The sequence below is a fragment of the Papilio xuthus genome, unplaced genomic scaffold, assembly GCF_000836235.2.
Source record: "Papilio xuthus unplaced genomic scaffold, Pxut_1.1 DF827542.1, whole genome shotgun sequence".
Lineage (NCBI taxonomy): Eukaryota > Metazoa > Arthropoda > Insecta > Lepidoptera > Papilionidae > Papilio > Papilio xuthus.
Genome location: NW_013531107.1, coordinates 1,324,012 through 1,338,683, shown reverse-complemented (window position 1 = coordinate 1,338,683; position 14,672 = coordinate 1,324,012). Strand labels below are relative to the sequence as shown.

General features: G+C 30.6%; 1 protein-coding gene across 4 annotated transcripts in view; it reads right to left on the bottom strand.

Moving 5' to 3' along the window:
- The window catches only part of LOC106118952 (Inwardly rectifying potassium channel 1), a 32,671-nt gene extending 18,376 nt beyond the window's left edge, over nucleotides 1-14,295 (bottom strand). For all 4 annotated transcript variants that reach the window (XM_013313731.1, XM_013313729.1, XM_013313730.1 and 1 more), the window contains exons 1-2: nucleotides 13,921-14,295; nucleotides 281-802 (exon numbers count right to left, since the gene is read on the bottom strand). In XM_013313731.1, the coding sequence (XP_013169185.1) occupies nucleotides 281-648 (368 nt within the window). In that variant the 5' untranslated portion in view covers nucleotides 649-802; nucleotides 13,921-14,295. The remainder of the gene's footprint in view (nucleotides 1-280; nucleotides 803-13,920) is intronic.
- Nucleotides 14,296-14,672: the final 377 nt, after the last annotated feature.

Here is a 14,672-nt window from a genome sequence, read left to right as displayed (position 1 = left end):
AAAGTTCCAATAAAATTATATTATACGAAGAAAATCTAGAATATTTGACTAGTATCATTTTGTGTTAAGATTAACAAAAATCATTTTCAGAATTATTTTTCATTTTTTCCATTGTTTAAATTTGCATACAGACGTTGTTTAAATAATTGCGAATTGGTGGTATTGATTTTGCTCCTCTCATCAATATCATTGTGTACAGTACACAAATAAACCAAATCAATTTGCATTTGTTACGACTTAAGTGCAGAATAACTTAAACCTTAAATGTATGATTACTCACTTGAGAAAGAGATTAAGGGAGCTATCATTCCTGGTTGTCGGGACGTCCTTTACACTGGAAGGTTCGCTGCGAACGCCTCGAAGGGAGAGCCTAAGTTGTCGCGGGATAGTGCTGAGCAGGCCGCTACTATTTCTTCTCTGATTCAGACTCTTGGATCGCGTCAGCTTGTTGGACTCAATATCGACAATCTGCGGGTTCACGGATACATCGTCCTTGCAGATTGTAGCACTCGACGCGTTAGTCTTAATGATAGTAGGCACGGCGGTCTTCATCTCACCCAATAACTTCTCCCACGGCGACTCCACATCTTCCTCAGAGATCGTCTCGAAACTCCTCGGGCCGACGGACGACGACGTTTTGTCTGACATTTTGAAGGTTAACTAATGTTACAAAGGAACGGAACGCAGCTAAACAGACACCTCACACACTTCGTCACTTTGGATTTTTAGTTTCTTGACAACACTTCACTCTTATCATAATATCCATTTGTAAATCATAATGTTTGGGATAAAAATGTAGACACTGAAACAAGAGAAAAGTAAATGTTATTATAAATTCGCATGGTAACAACTCGTCTAATGATGTAATAGAAATTAACATTAACTTTCTAAACGGGTACTTGGTTTATACTTCTATTGTTTGGCGTTATTATATCAAAAATTTGGTAGTTTGTTTAACGAAATAAATGTACATATAATTTGTATAACAGTCTAACAAAATAGTTACAAAGCGTGTAATGTCGATGTCAGAAGGTGTATCACATGTGTTAGCAACAATACAAGCCACTCGAATGAAATCGCTGGCGTATAATAACAAAAAAAGACTATTATTTGAAGAGAAAGGCGTTCAAAAACCAGACACAGGAAACCGAAATGAAAGCTAGGTATACAGTAGCATCGCTTTCCATTTGTTTAGCAAACAGAAATCATGAAAATAACGGTTACTTTTGAAATGAGGTGACTCTACATACATTGTAAAATTTCAAATAGTCGTTACCTATTTAAATTACTGTGAAAGTGTCCTAAATTGAATTTTAATAACGGCGTGTCCAGTCTGAATGAGAGAAGGAAATCAAATCATCATTATACGACTATTAACGCGAGTTTATATATGTGATTTCTTCTATCATGTAATCAGTAAATAGTACTTTTTAATCGTTAAGATTTTAATCTCTTGGACATATGTAATTTAATAGTGAAACTAATCATTTTAAAAAGTATGGACAACTTCATGTAATTATAGGCAATTTAATTTGAAACGGATTTGCTGTTGACTAGACTATTGAAAGTAGTAAAATATTCTGAAATCTTTTATTCTTTTTTTACAAGTAACTTTTTCTAAATTTTATTTTCTGGTACTCTACCTAATTCCTAATGTTATGTATTAGTAATTGTTAACATTGCAAATGACTGGATTGCAAGGAGAGAATTAATGCAGAATGTTTATTACATTTTGACCTAAATACATTTAGATTTAGCATTTATGTTGGTTAGTTTAAACCGCTTTTACTAACGGATCGATTTTCTTGATAAATTCTCTGGACATTTTAAAAATCAGATCTGAACTAAGGACGCCATGAATATGTATAACGAAAAATGTAGTAAATAGCATATTTACGTTCAATTGCATCGTTTTTGAGTGACATTTACATTTACATATTGTCATCCCTTTCATTCTGTCTTGGCAAAACAGATACTTGCAATATGAATTAAGACAAAAGTCCCGGGAGTGGAATTCTACTGTTATTCGCTCGTGACATCAGATAGCAGAATTATTGTTTGTAGTCGCGCGTTGTTTGTTATAATTCGTGTTCACATTATGTAAATTCAGACTTAAGTTTCTGATCTCATCGACTGACTAATTCAACGAAATTTTCTCGGTATTATATACAGAATATTGTGAGTCAATTTGCGGAACAAATTCATCCGAACTGCCTAACGATGTAATAAATTAAATTATTTTCTTTTAATAACTTTTAGTGATATCATATTCTTTGTAACTATATCAATCTGGTATATTTTAAATATAATGTAAAACAAATAATAAATGTACTCTATCTACAATACAGAATTATTAAAAAAAAAATAACAATCTCACTATTATTATAAACGCGAAACCTTAGGTGGATAGGGGAATAGATGTTTGTTAGACGGTATCTCCAGAACGGTTGCATGGAATTAGCTGAAATTTGGCATAGATGTAGAACAACACATAGGCTACTATTTTTTTTTAAACTCCGAACGGACAGAGTGGTGGGCGACAGCTAGTATTAAATATTTCAATGTGGTGTTATGTAACGATTACAATATTAAGAATATTTTTACTTAAGAATTTTTATTTTAGGAATGTGGTTACTATGCGGAAATTTGTCTTATATTTAGCGATTCGGAATACAATTTAAACGGACTCGAGCATCCCGACAGTCTACAGAATATAATGTATTTTAGACGTACGACTTTGCCAAGTGGTGCGCGCTCCCCGAATGTGGGTCAATGCTCCGATTTATATTAAAATTTAAATCAAGATAAGATATTAATCATCAGAAAATGCTTTGAGAAAATTATTTAGCATAAAATCTAAAACAGAGAAGCTAGAAACAAATAGAAAGAGCTAGAATTGAACAACAGATAAAATTTAAAGTACAAAAAAGGTTTTATGTTACTTTTTCTTCCCTAAAACATCTGAACATCAATGGTAAATTCTACAGTAGCACAACTTGCATACAATTATGGGCGAATAAGATTTTTGTATACAATACTATTTAAGAACAAAAACGTGTTTTCTAATTTAAAACACGTGCATGAAGAGACCTGCGTTATTTATCATATGACATCATTCTGCAACGTAATAGCAACGTTTAACAAGTATTTAAGTCGTATAGTATTTATACGCTATTGTTTCCTGAAAACGTGTTTTAAATTATCTTTGAATGATGTCTTTTTAATACTATAATTTATATTTTATGCAATCTAGTCAAGAGAAAAAAAATTAGAGTAGTGTTTTCCCTAGAAAACTTTTTAAACGTGAAAATTAAAAACGTTGCAGCAGCGAAAAAAAGAGTAAGACTAAGATAGTCTGTAAAAAATTAAAATAATAAAGTTATTATTGCTTGATACAAAGTTTTGTGTTCCTTCCATTGTATAGTCAACTACAAAGTTTCAGTTCAATGGAATATTTATATATAATTTTCCAAGAGGAAGATATGACTATTTTGAGTGCGATGATGATCAAATTTCCAGCACAAAACCGTTTCGGATAATTTGCTTGAATATATGCCAAATGACACAAAGACGGATGGAATAAATTGCGCATTAACACAAATTAAATCTTGATGATATTCATCAGAATCTTGGCATTTAGTATTTGAAACAATAGTATTGTAGCTATTATGTTCTTATAAATAGTCAGCGATAAGAATGAGTGAGGTTCTAACTTAGTTATTGTTGAATAAGTTGGAAAATGAAATCTTGCTTTTTTTTCAAACTCTACTGCGTATGGATATCTTTTTATATCTTTTATTAGCTGACGCCCGCGATTCCGTCCGTACGGAATTAAAAAAAACTCAGTAGCCTCTGTCTCTGCCTCTGTCTTCTCTTCCAGATTATGTTCTATATCTATGCCAAATTTCAGTAAGATCCATGCTCACGTTCTAAAGATACCTTCTAACATCTATCCATCCATCTAAACATTGGCATTTATAATATTAGTAAGATTTTTTTCTATTACGTCTTTCATGGTCCTAATCAGGCTTCAAAAGATTGCATGTAAGGTTAGTTAAAGTAACATGTTTCATATTTTGTAAAAACTGATATATACTTCTGCTCTTCTCTACTCTATAGTTTATGCTCTTTGAAAAAACAAAGATAACAGTATGTTTTTTTAATGGTATTTCAGCAGGAAAATCACGATAACCTTTCTATAAAGCTGTTATTCTATTGAAACGATTACGTACCACTTGAATGTATGTTTGAAAGGCAAATCAATCATTGTATTGAACGAACAAATACTAATAAAAATGATCGCATTATTATCTAACTGGAGCTGGCGCCAGTCGGTATTCGTAATAAATGCATTATTTGTACACATTTCGTTGCAGTAAACAAGAAAATACGAGGCCAACAAGTGAATTCCAACTTCAACAGTTTCATATTATATATAATGCTTATTATAGAAATAAATTACTAATGTTTATTTTTAATTGAATACCATTATATACTTTTTAATGAAGGAAGCATGAATGGACATTCCATACATCATATAAGGATCCTGGGAATCGTTCAGTTATTTTTTCTTTTTATTTTAATGAACATCTCTACGTACCAGTATCAAATTTTAGAAATTAACCTCAAAACTTTTCATTTAAAACAAAATACACATCCCCCGCAATAATACCTTTCAACGTACATCAAGCTTTAGGCTCCTACGTTCAAACCAATTTTCTGTTTGCCACATTCTTGATAATTCTAAAAATAGATGAAAAAATACACACCCTATCTGACTTAACTACTTGATAGATGCAACCAAAATGATAAGATAATTATTATAAAAGAAACGTAGTTACTCTAACAACAATACTGGCGTTTAATTGATATGAGGATGTAATTATCAATAGATAATTATACATCTAGATATCTGTAGAATCTATGCGTTAACTTCGTGAGTTCTTTACCAGAACGTGTCTATGGGTAGGCTAATGTTTTTATTACATAATCTTTGTTTTAAACAAGTTAGTAACAATTTAAATTTTAAAATAATAGGAAGAAACTACAACATTAATATTGTCGACTAATATGATTGTAGTATTATTTTATTTCTTGGAAACCATTTATGGAATACTTTAGTAGCGTGTATATATCTTACTTCTTACTAATATTATAAATGCAAATGTTTAGATGAATGTTTGTTTGATGGTATCTCCAGAACGGCTGAACGGATCTCAATGAAATTTGGTAAACACAGTCTGGAAGAACACAAAGGCTACTTATTATGTTTTTTTTTTGAAAATCTATGTGCTTGTTTTTGAGTCAAAAGTCGGTGACTAGTGCGACACTAATTTTACACGTTTAATTTGTGCAAGATAAGTAAAACATTATGTCAGGTCAATGTTCATTGTTAATATTAGAATCAGCAATTTGTACAAAAAAGTAGCTGTCGCCTGCGACTCCGTTCGCGTGGGAATAAGAAATCAATAGTTAGGTTAGCCAATTCTTAGGTCTAATGAATATGCATAAAAGATTTCATAACAATCGGTCAAGCCGTTTTGGAGAATTACGGTAAATAACATTGGGACACGAGAATATTATATATGAGATTGCATGATTTATTATTAAGGCTTAATCTATATCCTAGTTTAATGCCTTTTAATTTCTTTATTTATGTATAGTTTATGTTGACGTCACGATTATACACATAAGTGGTTTTTATCTTTATTGTTTACAGTTGATATGTTATAAAAAATTAAGTAATAAATTTAATACTTTAGCAAATACATCTTGAAATAGTAGTCTACCTAGAAAATGTTTATATCTTATTAAAACAATTGACGTCAATGATAAATGAAAATAAGTGTTACGAAGTAATTCAGAACGTCGCATTGTAGACATCTTCCTTGTGTCCTTATTCAAAGATTCGGATTATTTCCGTAGTATAAAATAATTTAGTTTATAAGTAAATCGGATCGTTGCCCCTGCGTTCGTTCACCGCACCTTTGCGATGACATCGCTCCATTCACGTGTCTTTCATTTTGCGGTACGTAAATTGGGTTGCGTTTTTTTTATCTGTTACAAGTAACTCGGCGACTTCGTGAGCCAGAATGGGAATAAAAAAGACAACGCCACCGATACTGTCATAATTTCTTTTTGTAACTTTATACTCTACATGAGTATTTTGCCAATTTTATACGATTTCTTTGTAGTAAAATCATTTTGTACATAAATAAAAGTTAAATTGCGACACCCATTCATATAACTAGTAGAGTCTAGGCTCTTAAACTAGCATCCCTTGTGTTTCAGGAGTCATCGTTGTCAGCACTTTTTAACAATACTCTACATACTTTTTGCGATACCGATGACATCAACTTTTAAAACTCAGTATTGAAGTGTTATAATAATAATTGGTATATTGTCAATGCGGAATCCGTGTGTTTTTTTATGTAATAGTAAAAAATATGTTAAAGGTTTTGAAATAGAATTGCCAAATTGTTAATCCAAAGCCCAAAATTAAAATCGTGACGTCAGCGACCTAATTTGGAAGAAGGGTTATTCAATTGTGCGAATTTATTTGTATACTTCGCTTCGAAGGCAATTTGCGAAGAGGAATATATTAAGCTGTTGAGGTTACAAGGCAAGATAGGGCCTTGTATGAGGACATTACATATACAGGAAATTTTATTGTTCGCGGTTTCGCCGTGTTAACGATGCCAACAGCGTATCATCGATTAATTAAACAATTTGTTTGAATTGTGAACAGTGTGTTTCGATTCGGAACAACGTTTGTACACGAGTAAAACGTGTTTGTGTTATTTTCATTAAAAATCAAATATACAGTCGCATACACAAGTGATTTTGAAAGCATTTTAGTATAACATAAAGATACCTGAACCCAGTGTACAATCGCATGCAACAAGCAACAATAATATGACTGCACATGCAATAAAAAGGTAATAAAATATAAACAAATTGATGAGTCAGATAGAACGTTAACTGGTAGTTATAAATAAATATAAGTACAGACTATGAAAATACAAAATTCCGGAAAGTACGGTAATTAGTTAAATAGAAACAGTTAAAAAAATTGACGTCAGAAACATTTACTGTAATTTTGCCAGAATAAAACTTTATAGCATCAGTTAAACTGAGTTATAATCCTTGGGTTTCTCATACCAAAATCCCAGCTTAAAACATACTATTATCACTGTTTTGTCAACGATGAAAGACAAGGATGACGATATATTTGATACAGTAATTTCAGTCGGAAACCCACAGAATAAGGTCTTTGTATCTGTTAAATAATTTCAATAAGTATGAAATCTAATTTCCTTACAATATACGTTGACGAATCACAAGTCTGTATCTATGTAACTTGACACGTACTATTAATAAATTTGCAAATAAAAATACCTAGAACCTAATATCTTTATTCAAAATGCATATGTAACAATTAACATATTTGTTGGAGACTAGTCATCCGGATGTAATAAAAATAAATGATTACTGTATTGATAAAATGCCATTAATCATCATAGATGTCGCCACATGCATACAAGCCTGTCATTGACTAACTCCCCTGATGAGCAATTGTCATAACTGACACGTTTTGCTACAATCATTCATTTTAACTACAGTCACACTTAAAATATATATATGAAAATATAGCTGTCGCCTTCAACTCAGTCTACGCGGAATTAAAAATATTAATTGATAACGTATCTGTTCTTCAAGACTATGTTCTTCGCCAATGCCAAATTTCATCGAGATCCGTGACAGATACATCTGTCAAACATCCAACCATCCATACATCCAACCATTCGTATTTATAATATTGGTGCATATATTGCTATGCGACATTCCTTCAATACAAGGGTTTAGCTTTAAGGGATATTTATATCCTTTTATGTTAAAATAATTACTAGCTCTCCCTTTTTTACCTCTAGCTAAAATTGTATTACTAAAAGTATTTAATATTAACAAGAAATTACATAGTTTTTAGAAAATACCCCTGAATACACCATCATTCGTAGTTGTAATTTAAAAATCTTAAACATTATCCTGGAACTTAGAAGTCGGAAAATTAAACAAAAGGAATAAGGAAATCATTATGTAGTAAGTTAGCGTAAAGGACGTCAGCGTAAAGATTTTAATATATTTCAATTTCCATTCTTTGACGTTGCAAAATTTTACCTTGGTTTATTTGCATAACTTAAGGAAATCCACAATATACTAATAAACCAAAGAATTCGGATAATTTAAAAGTTTGCTTTCCAGGCAACTTTTTGTATACCTTAGTTGTTCAATAACTTTGTTGAAAGAAAATCTTTGAAGTCGAGCTAGTTTGTCATATTATGTCTATTAATTATAATATAAACTTGATAGTTTATTATTACAATATTTTAGAGACGACATGAAAGTTTTATTCGAAATAAATAATATAGTTCAAAAACACTTATACATACAGTAAGTTTATGACATGTTTTTTTTGGAAAATATTGCAATTTTACATTCAAGTCATTACCGTAAAATAAAGTGGCTATCGACTTACAGACATCCGATTCATCACTATGTTTTAACCTATTAAACGTGTTGCTAACTGGTCATCTTACTAAGTGCAAAAAGGAATTCGATCCTGAGAACAAAACCTGTTGAACAAGCAAATGTATGTAACAAAGTCCAAAGACTCATGTTTGCGATAATGAGAATATAGCCAAGTTTTTAGGTATTGTCTTGTATCCATATTTCTATAGATTTATTCCTAACTGTTAATTATAGTTTAAAATAATATTTTATTTAGCCTCACTAAATAATACAAAATAGAAATATTTTCCTGAACAGTCCACTTTAAACTTTGTTAAGTGTGGTATTACGTTTTCCTCTTGAAGAATTTATTAAATAAATGTTGTTTGTGCTCATTCCTTGTAAATTCTCATATAATACATTATATAAATATTAGCATTAAAACTTTTTCTAAAAATATGACTTCGCGGAAAAACCGTTTTTTATTCAACTCTTGCACATATTGTTTTGTGATTTGTTGCCATCATTTTGTAGAGTTGCCATTATCATGACGTGTTCTAACCGTGGGCGTCACACTATAATTATCATTTTTTCATATCACTACGGTTTCGCCCGCAAACAATTCATTATAATACATTTTAGCGAACGGAAATTCTAATCTGCCATTATTATGTGTCTGTTACAAAACTCGGGTTAAGTTACTATTTTTATCGGGGCTTAGTTTGGTTGCCAAATTTTATCGTATTGGTAATTATTTTACAAAACATAAATTTTTATATTTTATAAGAATAGTTTTATAATTAATCTTTATATTTTGATTCTCCATCACGTTTAATTTTGAAGGTAAAAAAAAATGCATAACTTTGAAAAAGGAACAGATGTCAGCCAGTAAAATTTCAAAAATAGAATCGTGTATATTTTTTTAAACTGTCATCATTTAAGTGGAACGTGATCGTGACGCGGTGGTTGCGTCAACGATAGCAGTACAACACTAATTAATGTTTTTCATGGCGCTATCATTTGGACAAACTCGTCGACATAAAACAATAGCATAGCGATAGACAACCTTGTCGTAGAACTGTTAACTATTCCACTAAAATGGATTCTAAAATTGGCTAAGCATAACTTAGCTTACTTTTCTGGCCTATTCAATATTTTATCCATCGGGAAAAACAGAGGTTAGAAAACTAGCTGTGTTTAGTAACAGAGGAGGTAGTGAAAATCATTCCTCGTATTAAGCAATGTTGCTGTTTTACACACATTTTCATATGGTCAATGATTTTGGTTTTTTTTATATATATTTTTTTAAATCTATATTTGTTATGTGTCACTATCTTCATCTATGGGAGTTGTCATAGAGTAGTAAAATTGTGACGGATAGAAATCTACTCTATGACTTCAATGCATGTTTGTTGTGATAAATTGCTGTAGACAGCGGTCGCACTTTTACTTCTCAGTTGGAAAACAGAAAAAGTGTTTGAATATTGAAAGATATAAAAAGGGGTAAGTTATTTTTATGTTTTAATTATTTCGTTACTTAATTCATGCAGGCAAAGGTAATCACTACTGCCTAGTACTTTAATATCTAATTAGTCGTCAATGTTATTATTCAAGTACCCACTAGAATATTGAACTACGTTTAATTGAGTTAAAATAATAAATAACAAATAACAAACACTTGATAAAAATTAAAACTGTCATAATTATTGTTGAAGCATGTTTTTAATTGCTTGAATCTATTTTTCATTTACCTTGTCTATGATATTTTTAATTATCGTGCCAATTATATTATTCTGACTACACTATTACTCCGTCTTATATTTAATTCTAATTAAAAAATCGTACTGTTTAAATAGTTACATTGCATTTTATTTTATAAAGTTAAAAAAAAATACGTTTCATATTTTTTAATTTAACATTAAATACATTTGTATATGAGCATTTATTTGAGTATGGTGTTTTTACTTAACAATATTCAAGGTGGAAACAAAAATGAAACAATTTGGGTAACCTTCATGCTGAACGTTGGACCTTGTCATAACCAGCCGCATCTAATAATCTCCTATTTCCTAGATAATCAGTCACATAAAAACAAACAATATTATAATCATCGCTCAAACGTAATAAATAAATAAATCAATAGTTTTATGAATAAATATGAATTATGTAACAATTACGAACGTTACGACTTTATATACGTAAATCTTCGAAACTATAAACTACGTTTCCACTAACGACAAAACCAGTACAAGAAATACTGTTATCTCTATTTGTTTAAAAGACAATAGAAGGGATGACGATATATTCTTTGTACACTTGTTTCGGCAGTGGCAACTCACAGCTACGCTTACGTACTGATTACTCTTATAAAGTATATTTCGTTATTATTTAAATATAATTTTTAGTCCTTAAAATATGTTTTTAGCCGTCTTCATATAAGCAAGGTGACGAGGTTTACTTTATAATTATTGATATTTTGAATATTTTATTTAATATCATATAATTATGACTTTTCATGTAAAATATTAAATAGCTTAAACTTAAACTTTAAATAAAATAATGTACTGTAATGTGTTATTGTTTTCAGTCCTTTCAGTTGCCTCTTAAAGCAATCAAAAATGTACGGTACATATTGCCATTAAATCTATTGAGAAATAAAGTTTTAAATTATTTGCTGACTAAAAGTCTTTGCACAAATGTGTTAAAGAATCAAACAAAACAAAAATTACTAATGTAATAAAGATATTAAAACATTATAAAGACATCGTTTTTAAACATTATCGATTCACAATTGCAAAAGACAATTGACTTTCTTTAACTGTGGAATTGTTTACCACATGTATTAATACATATTTCCATCCCTTTCTTTCTCTTTGATAAAACAGAGACAATATATATCAGTATACGTGTAACGGCGGTAGGTAGTTACGTATGCGATTTAATTTAATTTGGCAGTTTTTATAACCTATTCTAAAGTGACTGACAAGACGTTAATTGTAACCATTTAGGATTCTCAATACAGACGCCATTTTTATTTTATGATCAACGTCACAGTTTTTTGTTTATTTTGATGCACTAACTTCTGTAGTGCCCTGTAAAAGTCACTACTAGAACTTTTTTTTGGTGCTAGTGAACGAAAGAAGAGATAGAGAATTCTTTCTTAATTTATTGCGATATTTTTTAATTCGTATTTTTTATAGTTATAGTATTATAAGGCATTAGATTCGAGTTATTAAGAAAATTAAAGAACTGGTACTCGCTTCAGAATTTGCGCTTTTCTGAATGACGACAAAAATAGACGTCGCGATGGTACTTGGCCTAATTACGCCACGAGATAAATTCGGCAAAATTCACTTTCATAAATAACTTACAACTATTTATAGTATTCATTTAAAAGCAATGAAACAATTCAACCCGTAAAATATCTGTGCTTCGCGATGATGGAACGTTTGCACATTTGCAACGTAAAAAAAATGCTTATTATTTCAAGTGATACAAGGCTTTCTAACAAAAAAAAAATAGAAAAGAAAATAGAAAAATAAAAATAAATACGGAACTAACAATATAAGTTAGCGTAAGGAATACGTGAAAAAAAGAGTACTGACCAAGAGTCTGTAGGTGTCGTTTTTTAATAAAAATGGCTTTCTAACACCCATAAATTCAAACACGACAAAGAATTAAATCGATTCAATTGAAATTCTTTAAATAAATTACTAGGTTATAACAATAGTGATTTAACATTGAATGACTGTCATCTCTATGAAATAGGGACAGTAAAGTCAGATGACTGAATTGCTATCATTAACAATTAAGCGTGACATGAAACGGAAAATACTATAATTATACTGTGACATTACAGCGATGTGTACCAGTTTATGTGATATTGAATCTGACGATCACATTGTAATTATGCAAAATACGCGACCAGTAATACATACGAATTGAAAATTTGATGGAAAACCAGTAGTTTACTAATCCAAGATGCAATAGTCTTTTAGTATCTACTAGCGGAAACACGCGACTCCGTCCGCGCGGAATTAATAAAAAACTTAATAATTATGTGTGCTTCCTGACTATGTTCTACTTTGCCAAATTTCATCAAGATCCGTTGGGACGTACCGGAGATAACTTCAAACATCCATCCATCCAAACTTTCGTATTTTTAATACTAAGATTACTAAGATGTATAAGAATTCTATTTCTTACAAAATTTGTAATTTATTCCCATCGTATAAATGCTATGTTTTTTTTTGAAGATTGCACTTGATGACTACGTTATTTTGTATTGAAAACCAATGTGATGTTAACTTAAACACTTCGACTTATTCATTTAAAGTTTTAATGATTTCGTTTCGAATTATTTTTAAGACAATTTCATTAAGTCTACACAATCATTTTAGATATGAATTCCGCGTCACATATTTTTATTATCTGTACGAGTATAATGACATTTAAACTTCAAGGTCCCGTGGTCAACGGGTCAATCGTCTGTTCCTAATTCAATATTGGAATTTGGCATATTTTAAATAATTGTATATCGCATAATCTGGCAGTTCGGAACCTTTTGAAAATCCACGTTTTTTTTCTTCTTTTGTTTATGAAATATGTGAAAAATTCGATTTTTAAAACACGTGGTGTAATAATGTAATCCCACAGTCAGAAATACATCGAGAAACGTGAGGTGTGAATATGAATTTGTGTTATTATTGTGTTATATTAATATTAAGGTGATTATTACTTTTTAATAATACTTTTTAACACACGGGAAAATATTTAGGTATTTGTTTTAATTAAATGCGATTATTTTCCTACATAGAGCAACCTACTGTTATTAAAATATGTTGACATTTAAACTCTTCTAATCGAAAATAAATTTAATATTGATAACTGTTGCCACATCCAAATTGGACAGAAGAATACAGAAAAAACATGACGATCAAGAATAATCACGCTATTGAAAAATATATTTTTTGTGCACATCTTTTTAGATGGCTCCTTCCCGCGCATGGCTGTTTACTGGAAATTATTGAGGTTAGGATAAGTATATAATAATATCGCTTATCTTGGACGTTAGCGCAAGCGCTGTGCCACGCATTGCAGTTTTTAAATGTCGTAAACAGCGCATTCATATTTAAGACGTACATCTATTGCTACAAGAGGTCTATGGTTGGGTGAAAAACAAATGTAGATTTCCGTGACCTCGCGTGAAAATTTCAGTGAGAAAAAAAAAAATTTCAGTGAGAAAAAAAACATAAGAATAAACTTTTTTTAATTCGAGAATACTAAAAGATTAAGATAGTACGGAAGACTATTTGAAGAGTGTTTTATTCTTTTGAGTATTAAGTTGTTCGTAACAAGTTATTTGAGTATTAAGTTAATTATATTTTAAAATTGTAATTTGGTATAACTCACCTTCATATATGGACCTATCATAAAGACTTTTTTATCACTACGTTCCGCGAAAAATTCTTTCACGAAACGAAATATTAAAAGTAAACACTAAATTTTCACAACAATTAAATATCACAGATGTTTTACGCGGACGAAAACAGGATTGTAACGCGCAGCAAAGTCAATAACACGATTTCACTAAGAAAATATCCAAACGCAGCTCGCAAAAAACAACTATTTCTTTTTAGGCATATTTACAATAAACTTGAAGAAATATTGATAAGCGTACGTATGACGATTGTAAATTGCCTTTTTGAATTGAGGCGCGAATAAAACACGCGTGCGCGTTCCGCGATACTCGTTCGTGCGCTGTCTGAATGGTGACTGGCTGAACGCTTGTTATAACCGAGCCATGTATATTCGCGGCCGTTAAAAAATAAATACGCCAAGGTGTGAGCGAACGAAGGCCCATCGTGTCAGAGGAACTGTTATCTAACTTTATGTATATACACATTCACACACAATCATTTTTGCATGTTCTGTCCACATTTTCCGATAGTGATTGGTGGAGTTTGAAGATGACCTACTAAAGAATATTGACACGCTCGAATTGAGTTCAACATTCGCAAATATTTTGTCTTAATATCTAAATATGTTTATAAGAAAGTTTATTTATAATCAATAAATAATAACATTCACAATCTGTTAATAGTTCAAAAGTTAATTATAAATAGCTTTCAAAATACAACTGAGATGTCCGATAAGTAAATAAA